At 46.8% G+C, this 23,242-nt stretch overlaps 1 protein-coding gene across 1 annotated transcript; it reads left to right on the top strand.

Annotated features, from left to right (window-relative positions):
- Positions 1-545: 545 nt before the first annotated feature.
- LOC119394409 (endothelin-converting enzyme 1) lies at positions 546-11,893 on the top strand. The gene is made up of 4 exons (XM_037661708.2): positions 546-909; positions 2,341-2,454; positions 6,260-6,400; positions 11,551-11,893. The coding sequence occupies exons 1-4, from the start codon at positions 790-792 to the stop codon at positions 11,884-11,886; spliced, it is 711 nt and encodes a 236-aa protein (XP_037517636.1). The 5' UTR covers positions 546-789; the 3' UTR covers positions 11,887-11,893.
- The last annotated feature ends 11,349 nt before the right edge of the window (positions 11,894-23,242 follow it).

Here is a 23,242-nt window from a genome sequence, read left to right as displayed (position 1 = left end):
GGGAAAAAAATACGGGACTGGGCTGCTAGCTCAATGCTTAAAGCAGTTTGCTGGGCTGGTTCTAATCAGTGGCGTAGGCAGAAATTTTTTTTCGGGGGGGGGGGGGGGGGGGGGGGGGGCGGAGGAGTACCTCCTTGTTTCGACATTAGGTCTGGGCAGATAAGTGAGGTCGAGTGTCATTTTGTGCTCTGTATCCCATGGGAATAAAATCTCGGGTGGGGGGGGGGGGGGGGGGCATGGAGCCTGTGTGCCCCCCCCCCCCATGGCTACGCCACTGGTTGTAATAGAGAACTTTGATGCATTTCCAGCGCTTCAACGAAATAACAAAAAAGAAACATGCAGACTGGAAAAGAAGTGCACCGTTCTTACTGTCCCTTTTTACTTTCCGGGCTTACTTTTTTTTTTCTATTTCGCTTAAGCCCTCGAAATGCGTCAAAACGCGAGCACAAGGTCCACGGGCCGCGTGTTTGAGACCCCTACTCTAGGATGACTCCCTCTTGCTTCTGTATTCTGGTGACCTGGTGATACGCAGAGCCATATATAATACCCTTTTGTCAATGCTGATTTCCGCCTACCCCCTCGCAGCCGTCACGCCCAGCGTTCTGTCCGCGGTCGGGAACCTGACGGCGTACATGCGCGCAGCGCTGAGCAGGGCTCTGCGCTCTTCGTGGCTTCGCGATCGTACTCGCAGTGCGGCGCTTCGAAAAGCGGCCTCCATGGGGGTAACTCTGGGATTCCCCGACCGCTTCTCGCGCGAGTCCCAGCTGAACGCGTACTTCGCCACGCTGGATGACGTTCGCCCCCGACAAGTCGCTGTCGTCCTGGTTGGCACTGCGCCGTTTCCTGCAGGAACAACTACGACAAACTGAGGGCGACCAAGTTGACCTGGCTGTTGCGTACGCGCACAAGGTGCGACTTCGTTTGTCATTTCCTTTGTCGTTTCCTAAAGGGCAAGCCAAGGAAAAAAATATTAATAAAACAGGTCTCTGACCAATGACAGAAAACTCAAAATGAAGCTTTGTAATCGTTACAGGTGACTAAGTATATACCGAAATGCCGTTTTTTTTTTAATGTACGTCAGCGACTTACATTGATAATCATGATCTTACCCGTGTAGACGGTGTTACGTCGAACTGCTGAAAATATTGCCATAAAACACTTGATTAGTCCCGGATGATAAAACGCTCCTTCAGAACGTCGTTTTTGTTAATTTTAGAATAACATATCATCATAACAAAACAACAACAACAAAACAACAACAACAAAAACAAGATGTTAAGCGTGCATTCCTCAACTATCGAGCGTAGCATTGACGACGGGGCGTCGAAGTGAATTTCAGAGCTTTTCTTTTTCGTGCTTGTGCCATTGTATATGCGTAAATGCCTTTAACACTAGTTTCGTTTACATTCACTGTTTTCTTTCATTGCAACGTAGGCCGTTTTGTACCGTTGCAAACTGAACCACGTCTGCGCAGGAGCTGTCGAACTATCACGGCATTCGTTATCGCGTTTTCAGGCTTACTAAGCGTCATCGCATGCGAGAAGTAGATCTTAGCCATCAATTTTCTAAGATAAAAAATTGTTGAAAATTGCAAAGCTTCAGGAACGATCGAAACAACCAAGTTTACAATTCTAGCTGAACGAAAGATATATGCTGCATCAAAAATGTGTAAATAGTACTAAATCGTACAAAATTGATGCATTGTAGTCTGTTGTGCAATACACATTATATTTGTGAATATAACTTCTGCGGTGTCCCCGTGAATATTTGAACAATTTCACGTAAGCTTTAAATTTATATAGCAAGATTTTTCGCTTTACATGCTCTAACTCATGCACTTTACAGAGTTGCGATGTCTGCTTTTGGTGAAGGGTTCTCTCCCCCCTTCCCTCCCCCACCCCTCTTTAAAAAATGTTCTGTGCTATTTCAAAATTCTGCTTTAGCGCTTACTAAGGCGCAACCTTCGCTAACGCAGCAAAATAATACTCATATCGATGCAGCGGATTTCTCGTAACGTAACCACGTAACTAAGGCGTTTATCCGCACACTTGTTCAACTTGGCACGCAACTTCTGTGCCTTAATGGGTGTAAGTTCCATGTTCACTGTTTTCTGTCATGTATGTTATATTCTTCTCGCATATATTTATTGACTTGATTGAACTTCTAACTTTGAACAACCCCCGATGCTGCATATAATATGCAAGCGCAATGTCTTGCACACACAATAAAAATTAATAAACACGCACTTAAGTGTAAATGAGTGGGGCGTGAGTGCAGAGCCTGCCCCCCCTCGCTTAATTGGAAGTATGCCTCGCGATGGCTCCGTTACTTCTCCTCCAGGTGAACGCGTACTACCTGTCCGGCAACCGGGTGCTGGTTCCCGCGGGCATCATCCAAGAGCCCGTCTATTTCCACGACGCTGCCGACGCCTACAACTACGGCTCACTAGGACAGGTGCTGCGAACGGCTAAGTCGTCTCTCCTTCTTTTCGCTCTTTTTGCTGGATGGATGGATACGTTGAGCGTTCAGTTTTTTTAACGGGGCGGTGAAATTATTTATTTATTGCAAGGAATAGTCACCAAGCTCTATTTTTAATCCTTCTGAATGCCTTGCGAGTCTTAAAGGGGTGGTGTCATCGAATTTCGAGGCTATAACAAGCCTGTTGTGGGTTTCCTCTGTATGCAAGGACACTCCAGACGAAGGGTCGGACACAGCAAACGTTTAGAATATATTTTAATTCACTCCCAAAGTGTACCTAAATGCCCATTCTCCCGATCGAAACCCATCGCTTGCGCGCCAACTGTGACGTAGCTCTATAGGAGGGGCAACGAAAGTTGTAGTGACGTCACACGAGATCTGCTGCATTGACCTGAGTGACCTTCGGACCTCCGCCACCTCCGCAACGTACGTACCGGCTGTAGTGAACTAGAATATATTCTAGTTCACTATAGTACCGGCAAAGCATAGGTTGCTACATCACTCGCCGAGTTTCGATCGCGTCTTGGCTAAGTGCGTCACAGCCTTGTGTGGTCACGTGAACAAGCCTCCTACACTGCTACGTCACTGCCCAACCTCGGCGCCCAGAAACCGAAACCGAAAGTTGTCCATATCAAAAGGCGATATTAAATTATTTAGCGAGAATGCATGAATCTTGGTGCGTGTATCATGCTTCCTGGAGCTATAGGAAACGCTTACAGCAAAGAACGCGCAAGCCACAAATTTGGTGGCACCACCTCTTTAAGGCAGAATTTCAGGGGATGGTGGAAGCTTGAAGCGATGAAAAATCCTCGACCAGGGCGTGTCGCTAGAGCCAACGTGTGGACATACGGTCCGGTCTTCCTCAAGGCATGCATGTTGAAGAGGCCACCAGTAGAAACATTGGCTCCAGCCACACCCCGTGTTCAAGTATTTCTCATTGCCTGTCCTAAGAATTCTTCTTCTAAAGAAAGAAAAACACCAGGAATTCGTAACCTAGTTTGCGATGGTTTTTTGATAGAGCGACTTTGGCTTTCACGCTATTCTGTTTTTGCCCATCCTCGGTATACTTTTCCGCCACCAATCCTCCACCGCCTTTTACTGTTCTCTGTCATGGACATGTTCATCATCTCCGTACATTCCCTAAGCTTGCCACTGGCCTCACGTTGTCTAGTGCTCAAACGCACGCCCGGGTGGATGTGTCCGTATTCAATTAAAACATGCTCCATTGTCTCCCCGTATTTCCCACGGCATACGCGTGCGTCTCGTCTCCTTCTTTACTGAATCTCATGGAGGCGTTGAAGGCCGTCTAAGGGACACTGTGCATTACATTACGTGTTCCCAACTCACTTATAATTGGTGTTGCAACATCATATGAGAGAGGAAAGCTGCTACGCGGCCGTATGGCTCTCGCACCCGTTACATGATGGACACTCTGGCGTTATATGTGCGTGGTGTTTGTTGCTTCTAACATATATTGTTTTTTTTAATCTATAGCGCATATACAGTACAGTGGGACCAAAATTAAGCTTTTTGGTTTTCATGAAGTCAGCACTGGGAGGTATTTGAAGACCAGACGCGTAGCCAGAAACTTTTCGATGAGGAGGGGCGTTCAAACATACTTTCTGTATGTTCATGCATGCGTTTATTTATATATATATATATATATATCTATTATATATATATATATATATATATATATATATATATATTATATATATATATATATATATATATATAAATCTGGAGGTGGGGGTGGCACGGGACCGGTGTGCCGCCCCCTAGCTACGCTACTGCCCTGGATGCATAACTTATGTGCAGGATGGTCGTCATCACTGGCGTAGCCAGCAAGGGGGTTTGGGGGTTAACCCCTCGCAACGTGGCTGATAATCCATATACAACACACACACACACACACACACACACACACATGTGTTGTGTGTGTGTGTGTGTGTGTGTGTGTGTGTGTGGTGTGTTGTGTGGTGTGTGTGTGTGTGTGTGTGTGTGTGTGTGTGTGGTGTGTGTGTGTGTGTGTGGTGTGTGTGTGTGTGTGTGTGTGTGTGTGTTATCAGCCACGTTGCGAGGGGTTAACCCCCAAACCCCCTTGCTGGCTACGCCAGTGATGACGACCATCACTGCACATAAGTTATGCATCCAGGGGCAGTAGCGTAGCTATGGGGAAGCACACCGGGCCCGTGCCACACCCCCACCTCCGATTTTTTTCCTGTGGAATACAGAGCACAAACTGACACTCGAAGGCGTCCTGCCTGCCCGGCCTCCCCCCCCCCCCCCCCCCCACCCCACACACACACACCGAAAAAAAAAAAATGCTGCCTACGCTCTTGTCCAGGGGGACACAAGGAGATATGATAATTAGCGCCGTGAGCCGCCCAGTTAACTAAAATGTAATAATTAAACTTTTATTCTCTGCAGTAAGTGGGGGCATGTTTGTATTGAAAAGTTATAGGCAGTAGTGTTTGTACAGAGTTCCACTTTGCAGAATTTTTCTAGCATGTCTGTGCTCCGACATATCCCGCTGCAATGTATAAATGCGGTTCGCATGATTACGCATGCAAGGCAGTAAAGATCGACGCAATATTCCTCCCTGATGTAACGGTAAGGCAATCCTGGCTGTCGCCAACCGGTAGTATATGGTAACTGTTACAATCTTTGCCTATATCATAAACCCGTTGTCGAATTAAACGCCGCGCGCAACAGACGCGGCACATCAAGGAGGAGCTTTCGCCAGCTTTCCACTCTTTGAAGGTGCACTCTAAGAAAAAAAAAGAGAGAGTATGTGTGACTCCTTTCGGGGAGTCTTGACTTGCCACGTATATGACCCTCTTTAAAGAGGCACGTTAACTCTCTTGTCGGTCACACGACTCTCGAAACACAGTACAATGACCCCCAAAGAGAGTTGACGTGTCTCTTTAAAGAGAGTCATATACGTGACAAGTCAAGACTCCTCGAAAGGAGTCACACATACTCTATTTTTCTTAGGGGGTGGGCGACCAGCGAAGCTGTGTGGCGCGGCACGGCGGTATCGCCGCAAGTGTCACACCATCACATACAAGAAGCATCGCACCGTCATCTTAACGCTCGCCCTCTCCCGCGCGCGCGCACGCACACACACACACACACACACACACACACCCTTTTACGCCGAAGAATGTATCTCCGAATCTTTTGAGTCCCCCTGGACATGTCACATATTTTCAATGGTGGACTTCATGTCCCTCCCAGTGCTGAATTTTATGTAAGCCAGGAAGGTTAATTTTGAATTCTACCCCCAAAAGCGGGCATTATTTACACGAGAAATCAAAGAGAATATCTATCTAACTAGCTTAATTACGTTTTATTAAATTCATTCTTATTTACCTCACTGATCATACTGAGTGGAACAAGTGCCACTCAGTATGATCAGGTGTTCGTAGCTGGTTTTCGTAGATCAGGTGTTCGCTAGGTGTTCGTAGCACGCAACTACAAAGGAAATACACACGGATTTCTCATTGTGCGCCAATGAGCACGAAGGCTCACTTGTAACTGCGTTATAAGCAGATTAGCAGAAGTGGTTACGTCGAGCTTAAGTTAACGGATTACGAGTCTGCGCATGGATAAGAGGACGCCCTTCGCGTAAGCGTCTAGTTTCACTGCTCCCGGAGGTGCACTTCACGGCGTGGCACTGTCCAGTGTATCGATCGACGCTGTCATTGTTGCAATCGCTCAGTCAGTCAGACGCTGATGCAAAGATTGCCTGCCAGGACTAAATGCGATCCACTTACAGGCTGTTGGGCACGAGATGATGCATGCGTTCGACACGGGTGGTCGGAAACTGGACGAAGACGGGAAGCCGTGGTCCTGGACCGCCACGGCGAACCGCGAATACGAAGAGAGACTGAAGTGCATCCGCCGCAGCCACGTTGAGGTGAGACGGGCGTGGTCGACCTCTAAATAATAATAATAATAATAATAATAATAATAATATAATAATAATAATAATAATAATAATAATAATAATAATAATAATAATGATGATGATGATGATGATGATGATGATGATGATGATGAAAATAATATCTGGGGTTTTACGTGCCAAACCTACGATATGATAATGCGGGACACTGTAAAGGAGGGCTCCGGAAATTTCGGCCATCTAGTGTTCTTTAACGTGCACTGACATCGCTCGGTACACGGACCTTCTAGCATTTCGCCTGCATTGAAATGGGACCGCCGAGGCCAGGTTTAGCAGCCGAACACCAAAACCACTGTGCCACAGAGGCGGATCTTTCTGTATAATTGCCGAGTTTCAAAGGAGCAACAGAACTGCTGCACTACTCTGGCACCGTCCACTGACCAAAGGGCGATGCGTATAGCTCTTATTGCACAGCCCAGTGCCACTGACTTTGGCCGCTAGGTGCGCAAAAAAAAAATTTAGACGCGCGCTCATGTTCCCCCTCCTGTCCGGTCATTGTCCTCTCCCTCATAGGAGGCGGAGACACGCGCGTCGCGTTCGCATCTTGTCCGGCCATCGCTCAGTTTGGTTCTTTTGGCCGCTGTGTATCGTGGCGCTGCAGCCTCATTGTAAAACTGCACCGCACGGTTTCTAGTGCCACTGTACAGACTGGAATCGGCTTTCAGCATGGCGCATACAATGGGGTTCTCGAGTTTCTCAATTGTTGCCACCACAGTGAAGATGCTTTATCATGCTGATACGCCTATATTTATCGGATGCCTTTATTGTTATTGCAGTTACGGGCTGTGATGTGCTACAGTCGCTTAATGATATTTGATGTTGAATTGAGCAACGTTGTTCTGTTCAGTTTAAAGTATGTTTAGAACGCAAACCATATCGAATCTATATGCGTCGACTGTGTTTTTCATAGATTTGTACGAGCTACTCCGGCTCACAACGCTTCTCAACAGGCTAGACGTATCGTAGAAGTAAAAAAATGAAAATGAATGTTAAGATAGATTGAAAAGTATATGCATCGAAGCATGACAGTTTGGCTCCGTACACAAACTAAATGAAAGACTTACGAGAACTTTTTGTTGGGCGAGTTGGTGTAAGTTCATATTTGCTTTTAAGGCGCGAAAGAACACAATCACAAGAAAGGACACGGGACAGGCGCTCTGTCCCGTGTCTGTTCTTGTGATTGTGTTATTTCGCGCCTTAAAAGCAAATATACATGAAAGACGTTCGGAAATTTCCACTGGTTCAATCTTTCGCGCTTTTTGTCATTTACGAAATTTTATGCGCGCTTGGCAAACTAGTGTACACTGACTGAAGTGCGTCTCGCTTACATAGAGCGACAATAATTTTCTGCATTATTTATTCCGCATTGCGTCCTTACTCCTCCTTCTGAAAGAAAATAGTACGCAGTCTTAAGGTTGAGGCTTTTAAGTCCAATCGTAATTCAATAGCATATTTGAACGCGAAAGCCTTTGATGCCTCATCAAAGCGAAAATTGACCCGCGTCCCGCGTCGGCAACCCACGTCGGCGGCGTCAACACGAGTGATGCGAGAAATGATCACGTGATGGCGCCACCATGACATCACAGATCGCCAAAATTTGTGACATCATGACGTCACTGTCACGTTCCATGGTGACGTCAACACATGACCCCATTTCTTGGTCAAAGGTGGGTCGATCCCGGAGGCAGTGCAAAGCAAGGTGAGGTGCATAAATGTTACAACGCCTCCGATTCTGGAGGCAGTGCAAAACCACGTTAGTTGCAGAAAGCTTTCGGAGGGGGGCGCGGTAGGTTTAATACTCGTACGTCGACTTAGAAGAAAAAGAAGATGGCTTTAGCCGTCGAGTCGAGTGGGGCGGATGCATAAGGGACCATGTGAGTTTTTCGAACTTGCTCGCACATGAATCAGGAAAGACACGCAGTGTCGTTTTGTTCTGGAGTGTAGGTGACGGAATTGACTGTGGTATAAGTGAATTAGGACTACAAACCGCGATATTTGGATGCGGTCTACAGTGAGGCATAGAATATAGTGCATGTACAGATAAAAAAAATCACACCATCTCCCGCTAAAGGGGACCATGAGGCGATGCGAAGCCGGAGCACTTGGACGATCGCGTTCCGTTGGCGTTCGTTGGGCATGTTACCGACCTCGCGTCGTGAAACGCGAAGAGGAACGCTACGCGCGTCGTGTGTTCGCCTCTAGGCCTGGGCCGGGTTAATTGTTCACACAGGCGATCGGGGAACGCCAGATCGAGCAGGCACAGCGAGAGGGTTGAGGAGTGTGAGGAGAGCGGGAGAAGAGGGGAGGGGACGCGCATGCGCTTGGCGCTCATGGCGGCGTTGCGCAGGATAGGGGGAGGTGGCCAGTGGAGAGGGTGGAGTGACGTGAGGAGTGTGGTGGAGAAGGGTTTGCGCATTGCGCACGATAAGGGTGGTCACGGCCGCACCACACCACCACCACCACCGGATTGTAAACTCCGCCATAAGATGAATTGCGCATCGTGCTAAAGTGTAACAAACGGGAGCCATCTAAATACGATGCCTCATCACAACGCAGGGGGTCCTATTGAAGGGGTTCAAAACAATGAACTAAGAGAAAGTAACGCATTTGTCGCGCATATTGTAGCATATTGAGGACACTCTGTCAACATTGTGAAAACGTGCCAAGCGTCTCAAGGCGCTGGTTTGCAGATATCTGAATTACCATCGCTGTGGAAAATGCGCCAAGCGTCTGAACACGCATATTTGTACACAGAAGTTACTTGTAATGCTGTTCCTTTCACACATGTGATAAATATTGTGATGTGGTCGTGACGTTGCACAATGCGGCAGTCGTGCTGTTCAAGACGAAATTCTTGAACTTGTGCCCAGGAAATTAAAGAAAAATTGGCCGCTATCCAGTCCTGCGGACGTGAATGTCTAGCGAAGCCGTATCAAACTCCACACATGCTGATGAGGGGGTGGGGGTTATGTTTCATTATTAATTTAGAGTAATGGTAGTGATAATCGCTTTATGGTCGCTGTGGTAGACCGTCATTCGTTCCGCGACCATTTTCAGCCAGAACAATTTGTTCCTGTCGTCGAGGAGTGTATTCACGCTGTTCTTTTGGTGTCTTTAATTTCTGTGGTGTACCCATGGCAGTCTTAGAATGAGCTGAATGAGTTGCTAGACGGGTCTCCATATTATATATGAAAGCGGGAAACACACGCGGGGAGAACCAGGGCCGTCTGACGTCATTCGAAGCCCTCGTGTGAAGTGCAAAGCAGGTGCAACATAATCTTTACCGGGAACGCGGGGGAGGGTGTTCTCATTGCTCACAGGCGCCTGATCATCCAGCATGCGGTTTTGATGCATGTTTTATGGTTTTCCTCATTGAAACGAATACTGCGCTCTATGCTGTATGCCTGACTGCAAAAATATATGCCGTTTGCCTTCAATTGGTCAAGGGCCCCTAAAGCACCCAGAGGTTGAAATTTAGTTGTGGCTTTGTAGTTGTGCACGAGTCTACACCGAACGCGTTGGTCGACTCGTCTGACCACCTCTCCGAATGCCCTTCCTCAGCGTCCGAGCTGAAAACGGAAGGAGCGTGCGCATCTGCTAGCAGAGGAGCACGCGTGCGCGAGGGTCTGTTGGTGGTTTAGGGGCCTGGCTTTTTGTCTTGAGGCCATGTAGGCCACTTGGCTGACAAAACCGTTGGGGGGGGGGGCTAGATGTATACAGCTTTGCTGTAAAACACAAAGTACAAGGAATACACGCTGCACACTGATAGCGTCCATCACAGTCGTCGGTAATCTAACTTACGACAAGGTGCGTCGACATTTATACACGTAGCATAACGCTGGCGGCCACGTTAGTCTTAGAATGAAGTCCCGTGTTCGCGTTGTGAGCGCAATCTAACGAGAAGAGTATAAAAGAATCGGAAAAATTCCCAGACATTTCGGCTCGGCCTGCGCATGGCATTTGTTACACGTGTAACGGGTCGGTGACACACAAAAAAAAATAGAAAAAGAAGCGCGCGTCGCAATATTACGACGAAAATGTGGCTTGCAACATACGGCAGGAAAACAGAACTCTGTGTTAGCGCTGCATTTCATTCATTGCCATGAAGGCTACGGCCGACGGTATACCCAGTCGAATCGAGGTAACTTGTCTCAAGGTAACTTATCATGCGAATGAAGTCACGCTTATAATTTCTCACCATGCCGACGAGACAAGTTCATCATCGCTTGCTCTTTCTTTGAAACGAAGCATTGTTTGCCTACCTTTCCATTCGGCGAGGCAGCATCGGTTGCTGTCTGTCGGTCATCTTCGTGAGCTTTCGCATGACTTCATACTTGAGTGCAGACGGCTTACCACGTTCACAGTGATGTGCCGGTCTCGCTGTCTGTGCAGAGTGACAGTACTCAATCTGCTTTGACGCATTTGGAACCGAATGACGTGAAACCTCGGGCCCGCGATAGGGTGGGTAAATGTGGGCCCGAATATATGTTCTTTGAATAAATAAGAACTCTTGACCTGCAATAATAAAGTGGGATGGACAAGGGTAACGTGCCGTCTGCTGAGATAGCTTCACCTATCTAAGAATCGCCCCTTTCTCCCCCCCACTCCCCCCGACTCCCATTTGGATTAACCAACCTCATTCCACAGTGTGTTTTCATCTGACGGCCCCATCTTGATTTTTGACATACTCTGCAGTGTACACCATCTTGGCTAATGACCTGCCACGGTGGTCTAGTGGTTACGGTGCTCGACTGCTGACCCGAAGGTCGTGGGATCGAATCACGGCTGCGGCGACTGCATTAAGGCGAAATGCTAGAGGCCCGTGTACTTACGTTGAAGAATACCAGATGGTCAAAATTTCCGAAGCCCTCCACTACGGCATCCCTATATTCATATCGTCGTTTTGGGGTGTTAAATACCAATAATTATTATTACAACCTGGATAATGACTGTTATTGGACTCATTAATAGCTTTAATTCACGAGAATTGTTATCGTAATAAGCATTTTTATTTAGTGGCAAATCAAAGTGAAAATTAAATGCGTTGCCTGAAGTTCGGTTGGCCAATTGACGCACTCCGTACTGCAAACGCGCCTTCGCAGGTTGAACAGAAGCTGCTTGCCTCGGAGCCTGGCGTCGGTCAGGACCCGGAGAACCTGGCCGACTTCTCCGGAGCCCCGCTGGCGTACGACGCGTTCCAGTCGCTGCCCAGCCGCAGGCGCGCTCTCACGGTGGCTGGGTTCGGCTCTGAGCAGCTCTTCTTCATCGGCCACTGCGTCAAGTGGTGCCGTTCGCTGACTCTGCATCGGAGCGAAGGATACGCCAGAGGTCGCTCGCGATGCATCGTGCCGCTCATGCACATGCCCCAGTTCTCGGTGGCCTTCAGATGCAGCGCGAACGATTACATGAACCCGGAGCGCAAGTGCTCCTTCTGGTAGACTGAACGAAATCATCGAGAACTTCTGCGTGAAGCCAACGGCACTTCGGACTATAAGTTGTAGTAGTTTTCTTTGTGGCGAACATTGACTGGCGCCTAAAACTGCGTAATCAGAAGCGGATAATCGCTGAAACGTTTTGAATTGTTTACGACAGAGGACACGCGGACAGGACCGCAACTATGTATCGTATGACAACTTCCTAAATAGAAGCAGCATTGTATCCACAATAAGGGAATTATGATATTGGAATTATATAATTATGTATACGTGAATAAAGAATTTTCTAAATAGACTACATTGCCGGAAGGCAAGTTGCATTGTGAGCGCTACATTTTTGTCAAAGTGGAAAGTGTTTTATAGCAGTTTTCCGCAATAGTGCCAAGTTAATGGCGTAATAAGTGACTTTAACTATCGCATGGTTGCTCCACACAAGCTTCTTTGACTTGCAAGACGCAGGTTATGAAATGCCTCAGGGGGATATACATATATTATGATTGTATCTTCACTGTACCACACCTCAGTGTCATATCACGTGACCTCAGACAATGGGCGTGCGCGAAGGCACAAGCCTGGTACTCGTTATCGCGTCCACGGCGACATGCGCGCGCCCTAAACAGCACAGCGACAATACGAGCGCGCCTGATGTTTCCGTACAATTATAGTAACTAACCTTCACGATTATTCTCAACTTGAATCTGATCTTGACAGCGTTACTTCTTGGTGTTCACTCTGGTCCATAAAATTGAATGTTAACAAGTGCAAAATAATGAGGATTTCCTGAAAGAACCGCTCCTGGCCATATTGTCCCATTCGTAACTAAGTTCAGGTGTCATGCGTCAATGCTCATAAATATTCAGGTGTCCCTATTGATAACAATTTATCATGGAATACTGATATTAGTTATGTGATTAACAATGCCAACCGCAGTCCTTGTTTCTTGTGTCGTAAATTTGCTTTAGTAGTAGTAGTACTTTATTAGCGGTATTTTATTCACAGTAAGCTCCTACGTGCTTTGTTTCATGTTTCCTTCATGTTTCTTTATAAAACTTTTGTCAGGTCTAAACTCTAGCATAGGCGTGCGCACAGGGGGGCGCCCCCCTCCCTATTCGCCTAAGAGGGGGGGGGGGCAAAGTCAGCCCCACACATTGACATAATGGGGAGGGGTGCGCTGCGACTCGGAGGGTGGGGCAATGTCAGCGCCATACATTGACATAATTGGGAGGGCGCTGCGACGAACCTTCGCCCCCCCCCCCCCCCTTGAAGGGGAACCCTGCGCACGCCTATGAATTCGAGTACGCCTCTTCACTGTGGATTCCTCACTCTTTTACTCTTATGAACGCACTAACTTGTTGCTAATTATTCTCGCAACGCCAGTATTACTTCAGTAAAGATTTCTCTAGACCTCCTTAATCTTTCTTACACAATTACGCAGGCTCGCCTACGTCTTTTGCATAACATCTTCGTTACGCATCCTGATTTGAAACGTATTTTGTTCTCACCACCTTCTTAGCGTTCATCCCGCGTCGACCATAACTTCAAAGTTCAAGTGCCATTCTGCCAGACCAACATGTACTTGCACTCCTACGTGCTTAAGACACCATCCGAATGGAATCGCCTCCCTGCCTCCATCACCAGCAACCCTGATCATGCAACGTTTATTACTGCCCTCATGAACTTACAACATCACTCCTCTCTGCAACGCCGCAAATGGCATTGAGAGTATCTAAGTTAAATAAATAAATAAATAAATAAATAAATAAATAAATAAATAAATAAATAAATAACGGTTAGAAACAAACCGTATATTGAGCGGTTAACGACAGCCGATCATCATGCGCCTCCTGTTCCACGTAGCCGAAGAAAGAGAATCGACTGGCCATGCCATGTTGCATCGAATTAGCATGAGCGATAGGTTACGTTTCTACCAATAATGAATTGACAACTTTAGCGGCTGTACTCATCGAGTGGTCTCAGTGCAGTTGAGGCAACCGCAAGAAAAGTGATTCAGCACATTTGGTGGCTAAAAGAGGAAGGCGCCGATCGCGCCTTTGGTGGCGACTTGATCTCGACTCTCATTGGCACAGTTCAACGACCGCTTGAGAGATTCTGTGGCATCTTTCTGTCTGCCTCTTGAAGAAAGGCGAGCACTGTTTGCATTCAAAACGGACGTATCTGTGTTTGCGCACGCTGTCAGTTCCGATCTATACTGCCGACGCAAAGGGAATGAGTGTGCAGCTAGATGGTGTTCGGTTCAATATTTCTGGCAGCACCAGCGATGCGAAGAAAGTTGAAGAAACGCATGGAGGGCGCTAGTGTGGTATTTAGTGACCGCACGGTAGATAGAGTCGATGATGACGACGTTTGTGTTGCTATTACAGGAACATGATTTAAATGACTCTGAGGCACAGCAATATTGTCACGGGGTCGTGACGTCGACGAAGGTAGCAGTCGGCGTGTCGAAGGTGAAACTCTTTATGTGGTCGAACTTGTGGCCGGGTAACGGAAAGTCAAACTACAGCAATACACACTGTACACTGATAGCGGCGAACGGAGCGTCGGCCGTCGATAAAACTGATCATGGCTGGGACGTGCCGTCTTTTATACATCATGCATCGACTTTCCAGCGTTATCACTGGTGGTTGCGCAAGCTCTGGAATAATTTTGACTATTGACGTCATGTGCGCAATCTTGACAAAATGATCTACTACAATCTGGAATGTTCCCAGACATAGACGTACGCAGGGTTCCCCTTCAGGGGGGGGGGGGGGCGAAGGCTCCTCGTGGCGCCCCCCTCCCTATTAAGTCAATGTATGGGGCAGACATTGCGCCCCCCCCCCCTCTTCTTAGGTGACTGGGGGGGGCGCCCCCCCCCCCCCTCTGCGCACGCCTATGTTCCCAGACATTCTGGCGCGGCCCGCGGAAGACAGCGGTCACAAGTGCAACATACCAGTTACAAAAACATAGCAAAAGAAGAGCGCGCAGCAATATGACGCTTTTGCGCTGCCATGCCGCATTTGCTCGTAGGGTACATGAGATTAAATCTTGAATTCCGAGTTCGATTTGGTTTATGTTGACATGATGCTAATTAAGCTATAAAGACGCTTGACGAACGCTAAATAGAACGGATGTAAATACTTTTTTTAATCAACTTCCACTGGTATGAGCGAAGAAAGTCAAATTGGGGAAGGACAGGAAATTTTATTGACGAACGCACCACGTGACATCCGCCACGAAATTTCCTGCTGCTTGTGCGTGTGACTGAGCCTGAATAGGTGGTGCGAACGCGAATTAGGTAAAGCTACTTTGTTTTTCGTAAATGCCGATCCTGTACAAGATTTATTTATTTATTTATTTTATTAGCGTAGAGATACGCTAAATGATAATGACAGCAACTAGAAAGATGCGCACGGTGCATGTTAATAGCAATGATAAGTGCTGGGGTTTCACATACCAAAAACACGATATGATATTGAGAAAAACTTGACATTGGGCTAGTTGGCTAAACATGTTCAACTTTTCTTGAGCAAACTTACAAAAGAAACTGAACGCTGAGTGAAGGAAGAGGTACAAGACACATCAGCGCCAACTAACAACGGTTTAATACGGAGAAGAACATGATGTATATGCAGTGACCACAGTGGCTGATGTGTCTTGTACGTCTTTCTTCGCTATGTTCAGTTCCTTTTCTTAAGTTTGCGCAAGAAAAGTTGATCATGATATTGAGACAGGCCGTTGGGGGGACTCCGGATCAATTTTGACCGCCGGGGGTTCTTTAACGGGCACCTAAATATAAGCACACGGGTGTTCTCTACATTTCGCCCCCATCGTAATGCGGCCGTCGTGGCCGGGAATTGAACCCGCACCTTCAATCGTAGCAACGCGACACAGTGCATGTTAATGACACAGAACACACAGAAAGTGTGTGAGAACATGCAACATAAGATCGACAGAAGATATCTACGAGACAAAAAAGAAATAACTTGGAGGGCGCTTGAGCTTCGCCTTCAAGAGTAGAACGCGATAGCGTAATTGGGCCGTTCGCGTCGGCTTCTCATTGGCTAGCCAGGCTTCACTTGTCGGTGGGCACCTCAACCGCGCCGCGTGCAAAGCAACGTCTGTACGCGCAACAATGGCCGTTTTAAACTATATCCTAGAATGCCTTCTGCAAGTGCAGTCGAGAAGTACCCACCACGTCATAATTAATCACTCTGCTAATGGGCGAATCACCCACCACGCGTCCGTAAAGCAATGAGCGCACCTTCGCAGCTGGACGCTTCGTTGATGCTGCTGCTGATGGTGATGACGATCAATTATTCCTGAGCACTTCGTAAAGAGTGGGCCCTTAAAGCAGCCACTCGTTACAAAATTCACATGGCACGACGCCTGGCGCGATTCCACGCTTCTGCCGCGTAACAGTGCATGTGTTAACGCGACTCCTCGCACCATATAACACCTGCACAGGGTTTTTTTTTCCGAAACAGTCTAAAGCACTTGCGTGACACTATCCCGTAGAACACCTGCTTCCGCGCAAAAGGCCTGGGTTCGATTCCGGCACAGACCCATGCTTTTTATTACTTGCATACATGGAGGAAAGAAAAAGAAAGGAGGTAGCATTACGTCACGCAGCCAGCCTTGGCAAGCCAACTCGCTTTGAAGCCAGCAGTGTCGGCCCAACACGTGACCTTTTGCGTCAAGATCACGCAAGAAATGAGGTTTGCCGAGATTTCGGGTATGGCACCCGGTAGCTTTTAATCGAAGCGCGCTTGTTCGGCGCAGACCGGCCGGCTCACAGAGGACGTTCAAAAACGGAACTCCACCGGTAGTACTAAAACCTACCCGCGCGCTCTGACATTTTGATCACGTGTTGGGCCGACACGGTGGACTTCAATCGCGTGACGTCATGCTCCCTCCTTTGTTTTTTCTTCCTCCATGCTTGCATACCTCGCGATATTTCGCTCCCAACCGCCGACGCCGGATTTCCTGCAAAACGAGCTCTTTAAAGGGACACTTAAGAGCAAAACGATTTTTCTCATATTAGTAATGTACTCTTTCACGATGACAAAAACACCACGCTAGCGCCGAGAAGACGCTTAGTAAGCGAGAAAACGCGCAAAAACAAAATGTGGGTGGCGACGCCACCTTGAAGTTTCCGCACCGTTCGCCGTGATGTCACATGTTTTGACGGCGCCACTAGGGACTACGTAGTTCCTAATCGGTAAAAATGATGTACATTGTCCTCTGAGGGGGCCATAGACTTCACATACCAAGTTTGGGGTAATTTTGTTGAGCAAATGGTGCCAAAATACGGCAAGCACACTTTGAAATCCTTGACGTCACGCGGAGAGATTTCGGCGCGAAATTTAAAAATGAAACTTTGAACTTGATTTTGTCCTCTATTAATAAACCTATGATAGCGAAATTAACGACATTAGAGTTCTCAGAGCACAATTTATCGATATAAACCGATTCATTGTTTCTCTTTTGGTGTCGTGCAGAAAAGCGTAGTAAGATTAGGAAGGGGCTACTAGCGGTCACGGGGCACAACACATCTCGTTCATTAATTACACACACGCGCATGCGCCGTATATTTACGAGTACAAGTATGATCGCTGACGTCTAAGAACTTTACTGGCAATCATTCAGAGCTGTTCATGACGTCGCTGCGGCCCTGAGAAACACTAAATCAAAACGTATGCCAACTTTCTTTTGTCGCATACTAATTTTTCATGTTTTCTGGTGATACGAATTTCGGATGATAAGAATATTTTTCGTAACCCCGCTAGATTCGTATCACCGAGCTTTTACTGTAGATATATGGAACGATATTGAATTTTTTTTAAGTTTGAGTCCGTAGAAGAGCACGTGAACGTGCTGACACTTGTGCTCAAATATACTTTCTCCCTGGATCTTCATCCTGAAGACCTTCTCCGTAGTTCTTTCCACCAATGTATCCGGGTATGTATATATCGCTTTGTGGTAAATACCCCCTAAATGGCTCCTCCTTTCGAGCTCGTGAGTTCTACGGCAATGGGGAATTTCAGTGAGGAAGCTGCCGTGCGAGGAAATGGGAAGATAGCCCTCAATGGCGAACTTCATAAATTATTTTCTTCCTTAATACAAAAAAATGTAATGATAAACATGCCACATCAAAACTATTTATTTGCTTTCGATTGAAGAACAAGGCTGATTTTTAATTGGAGCACCACGTGGTGTAAATTCCGTGTCAGAGTGGACCTAAATGATTTTCTCATATTCGTGATTCTCATATTCGAATTACAAACCTCACACTCTAAGAAAAAAGAGAGTCAAAAGAGGGTCATGGAACCCTGACTCTCTTCGGGTGTCCATCTGACCCCTTTTGGAAGGTACAGGCAGAGAAAAAGAGTTCGCATTTGGGAAGGAGTCACTGGACCCTCCTGAAGCGCGTTTCGATTGGCTTCCGTCATGAAAGAGCCGCCGTATACGCCATACATATCGCGCGCTTGCCCTTTGGCGCCGTTGTGGCGCGTTGCTCGCCGACGGAGACGGGGTTGGCACCGGGGTGGCGCGCCGCTTCTGGCTTCTCTCTCAGTCGTCTCAGTCAGTCTCAGTCTCCTCGTCTATTGGAATGCGTTGCGTGGTTGCGTTGATAGCGCGGGTTGCGTGTCTTGAAGTTTCATCGGTTTCATCAGTTTCATGTTCATGCGCGTCTTCGGTGGTGTTGACGCCGGCTCCGTGCACGAAGTGACGCTTGGAGGGCGGAATATTCATGGAGCTGCGGATACGGACAACGGGCGCCAGTTAACGGTGAGTGTACTGCTTTCGTAGGCACTAATTATACAGCTTAGCTGGGCGTCTGCAGCAGCTCTGCGGAAGTTATCTGCCAGCCATTTCCAACAGCAGCCTGTGTCCGCGGGGCTGTTGCGGATGCCCAACTAAAGCTGTCAGTTAACGAGTTGCCACCGTTATGCGCGTTGCTGTACAAGCTCCCATAAAGTGAGCGATGCAAACAATTATCGAGGGTCATTTCTTGCTGATCGCACGTTGTGTCCGCACTACTGAAGGTGCAAGATGTCGTTTTGAGATGCACTTTAGTCTACTTCATAAACAACATTTCCATCGACCTTGAGTGTGCTGCGTGCTTCCGCGCGTGGGAACGTGAAAAAAAAGAAAGCCTGTGTACAGAACGCTCACACGCACTACATATAATGGTGTTTGTTGGCTTAAAGACGGTAGTTTGAGGTGCAGATATAGTACGGTGGCTTCCAGAACGTACGCGGTAGTCATTCAAGTTGGACACGCCTCGCCGGTAAAGTGAAAAGCTCTAGACTTTCGACGGCGCGCGTTGTTGTTGCGGCCGCTGGCGTGCCCTCGTTTCCCTCGTTCTGTTTGCTGTTTTCGTGGTTTGCATACACTGCGATGACGTTGGGCGCTATAACAGAATCGAGTGAGTGTACGTGATTGTGGGAGTTATGTGCGCTAATTCTAGCATATGACATGTCTGATCTCGACGTAGATGGCGTACGCACGCGCTGGGTGTCGTTCGGGCCCTAGTACTCGCATCTGTTTATCTGAGTATTTAAGGATGGGTTACGTTTGTAAAACATGCGGTCAATAACCGCTCACGGCATGCCCCTGGCTGCCGGAGGATGTGCTTTGTTGTTTTGTTGTTAGCCTTTATTATGTCTGTGTGAACCACTTATTGTGTAGGTTTTGCAAACCTTTACTGCAATTTCATTTTCTCATCATAATATCACGTTCTGCTTTTCAGATACCGTTTTTCATGATGCTCACGGTGTACAGGAGCGACAACCTAGCAAGCCACAAGTCTGATGCCTCAAGCCGTCACCACTTTTTATTTATTCTTAATCACAAGGAATAAATATGGAAACATGATGGCGATTTCTCCTGTTCATTTAGCACCATATGACACTGTGCACATCACAGTCACACATATTAGTTGGCTATACTCATAGAAGCATGTAAATGAGGAATACCCAAACTTCTTAATTTGAAATCAGAGACCATCTTTTCGCGCTTTCTATATAACTTTGCTGGAAAATATGTGTTGTATTGACGAGTTTATTAAATAATGCTAAAACTGAACTATTCTTTGTTTACATTCGCTGGGCAGAACGGCAAGTATTATTGGACTTGCTTAAAATGAATACTCCACTATTTTCAACAGCAGTCGCGCAAAAGTAAAGCAAGGATCAAATGAGTAGCTTAAAATACTTGTGGAGTCGCTTGATGCTTCGATGTGGGTCCCTTGACCCCCCTAGGAGCGTTACCGGCAAGAGTCGTCTGACTCCCTGTAAGTGGTAACGTGATCCTCCCGCTGAGTCTTTCCACTCTTCCTAGAGGGTCAGGGGACTCTCCTAGAGCGAGCCGACCCTGACCCACCAAGAGAGTCACCGTGACTATTTAAAGAGAGTCCTATACGTGGCAAGTCAGAACTCTCCGAAAAGAGTCACGCATACTCTTTTTTTTTCTTAGAGTGCAGGGGTCTGTAAACTATTTTTGACTGAAAATATGCCTCTGTAAAGTAAGTATCATTTGTTCAAAGGTTCGTAGATAGCGCAATATTACAAGAAAAAAGAATGCGAATTTTTTTCTTTGCCTGCAAAGACCTTCCCCCCCCCCCCCCCGCTCTGTTTTGCCGTCCGGCCCGCGCCGTGCCGGCTTCATGCAACTCAGTTTTTCGCCTCAAAATGTTGCCGATCACTGAGTTAAAGCACTTGCCTTCGGAGAGTGGAGCCCGGGTTTAAGCCCCAGCACCGGTAAGATTTTTTTCTACTGTACTGCATTGGTTTTTTGCGCCATTTCATAGAGTACGCCAGGGGTTCCACTTTAATGCTTCAAAATACAATACATATTACTTTTACTGTATGGGCAGCGCGACCCGGACTAAAAGGAACGAACACACACAGCGCTCGTGCGTGCCCGTTCCTTATAGTCCGCCGTCCGGGTCACGTTGCCCACAAAAGTTGTTCTTGACTCGAACAACTTTTTTCATCCCGCTCAGCATGGGTTTCGCAAGGGTTTATCTTGTGAAACACAGCTTGCCATTTTTCTGTATGACATTCATACTAACCTGTACTTCCAAAGTACATATACTCTTCTTCTGTATCAGTGTACAGACTGACGTCATCTTCCTTGACTTCTGCAAGGCCTTTGATAAGGGTTCCGCACCAGCGCCTATTATTGAAGCTAAAAAAACTTAACTTACATCTAGATGTCTTCAAATGAATCACTAAATTTCTTAGTAACCGCTCCCAGTCCGTAGCTATCAATAATCACCTGTCTAACCCAGTACTAGTGACATCTGGCGTTCCTCAAGGATCAGTCCTTGGCCCCCTCTTTTTCTTAATATATATTAATGACTTACCTTCGCATGTCTCTTCTAACATTAGAATGTTCGCGGACGACTGCGTCATTTACCACACCATTTATAACACCCACAATTAAACTGCTCTCCAGAAAGACCTAGACAACTACTTGGTGTAACGATTGGCTCATGATCCTAAATACAAATAAGTGCAAAGCTATGTCATTTTCTCGCAGCACTCATCCCATAGCACCTTCTTACAAAATTATAAGCACGCTTCTCGAGAATGCTCATTCCTATAAATATCTCGGAATCACTCTTTCTAACGACCTGTCCTGGCATGCTCATATTTCTAATATCATAACATCAGCCAACCGGACCCTAGGTTTCCTGAGGCGTAATATTCGTCAGGCCTCACAACATGTCAAATTGCTCGCTTATCAATCCCTCGTGAGACCAAAACTGGAGTATGCATCGGCCATCTGGAACCCACATCAATCATATCTTATCGACCTACTTTAAGCTGTTCAAAATCGCGCTACCCGATTCATTCGCTCAAAGTATTCGTACAATATCAGCATTTCAGCACTTAAGGCAGATTCCGGTTTAATTAAGCATTGTGATCGCCAACGTATTTCCAGTCTCATGCTCTTTCACAAGTTCTTTCACAGCACTCCCAATCAAGCGCCATACATCGTACCCGCTGCACGCATTCCTCACCGCACCAGTCATCCGCAGCAGGTCGCGCGCCCACGTGCCCGAACTGCTCACTTCTCCGCCTCGTTCATCCCCCGAACTGCCAAAGACTGGAACGGCCATCCTGCTGGCATTGCCGCCATCACCTGCCCATCATTGTTTCAGCAGCGTATAACTAATCAATATGAAATATCCTTGTGAGAAGTTGTAACGCACCCCTTATGTAATGCTTCCTTCGGAAAGCCCTTAATGTTAATAAGCTGAACTGAACTGATAGCACATGTATGTTTAATTACCAACTAGCCCAGCTTGCCGTTTTACACATTACTTCTTCCACTGCTTTAGAGGGCACTAGGGGTTTTCTGCTTACAAACGGAATGCCCTAACTATAACAGATTCGCTGTAAAAGGAAAACGAAGTTCGTTGTATTATGTAGTCCCCCGTTTTACGCACTTTCGGACACTCTCGGGAAACCTCAACTTACAGCGGATCTCCATCTTCCAGGAAATCCGGCGCATGCGCAAAACAAAAGACTGGAAGCACTGTGAGATCATACGAGGATGTACTGGTGGGCTCGTTAGTTTATTTGTTTCGCGTTCGTCCTTTCACCCGGTGTGCGCTGTCAAGCGTTATAATACAATAATACAATGATCAATACACTCAACTGAGGAAAAAAAAAGCTGGCTTTCAGCTTCGAGTCGTCTTAGAGGAATACATAAAGAGGGATCGTGTGACTATTTAGTACTAGCACAGTCTTAGGTCGCGGCGTCTGTGTGCCATCATGTGCTGACATAAAGTGCGACATTTCATTAACATCAAGACTATCCATTTGTAACAGGAGCGCTGCACTTGAAGACCACATAGTTTTATTTACAGCGTTATGTCATGATACGCAACTTCGTTGATCCAGTATTCTGTTTATGTGCTAGCATCCAACTCATAACATCCAACTGTATGATGAACCTTATTTTTTATTCGTCGAGCAAAATAATGAGTGCTCCAGAGAGCATTTTTTCCCATGAGATTTCCAACAAATCTAGATATTTATCTAGCTCTTAATAAGAGCCCCATAATAACTGTTCAGGTGTACGATTGTGCAACATGCTTTTCCACTGCACTCCAGAATAACAATTTATCTGCTCTAGGAGGCTGCCACATTCAAAATGACCTGCTCCAGATTGCTCCAAAATGGAAATATTTGCTGCTCCAAAGTGCTCCAAAGTAAAAATATTGCTGCTGCAAAAATTGCTCCAATTCAGAAGTACTCGGTAGCATCACTGTGGCGTTTTAGATCTTCTCACGTACTTATGTTTCACTGTGACATAAAATCTTATTTGGCTTCAGTGTCCCTTT

Source organism: Rhipicephalus sanguineus, chromosome 5 (genome assembly GCF_013339695.2).
Source record: "Rhipicephalus sanguineus isolate Rsan-2018 chromosome 5, BIME_Rsan_1.4, whole genome shotgun sequence".
Lineage (NCBI taxonomy): Eukaryota > Metazoa > Arthropoda > Arachnida > Ixodida > Ixodidae > Rhipicephalus > Rhipicephalus sanguineus.
This window is presented reverse-complemented; position numbering and strand designations above follow the sequence as displayed.

Coding starts and splice junctions, on each gene's coding strand:
- LOC119394409 (XM_037661708.2), top strand. CDS start 790: ATGACGTTCGCCCCCGACAAGTCGCTGTCGTCCTGGTTGGCACTGCGC. Junction 2,455..6,259: donor ACTACGGCTCACTAGGACAG/GTGCTGCGAACG, acceptor ATCCACTTACAG/GCTGTTGGGCACGAGATGAT. Junction 6,401..11,550: donor TCCGCCGCAGCCACGTTGAG/GTGAGACGGGCG, acceptor GCGCCTTCGCAG/GTTGAACAGAAGCTGCTTGC.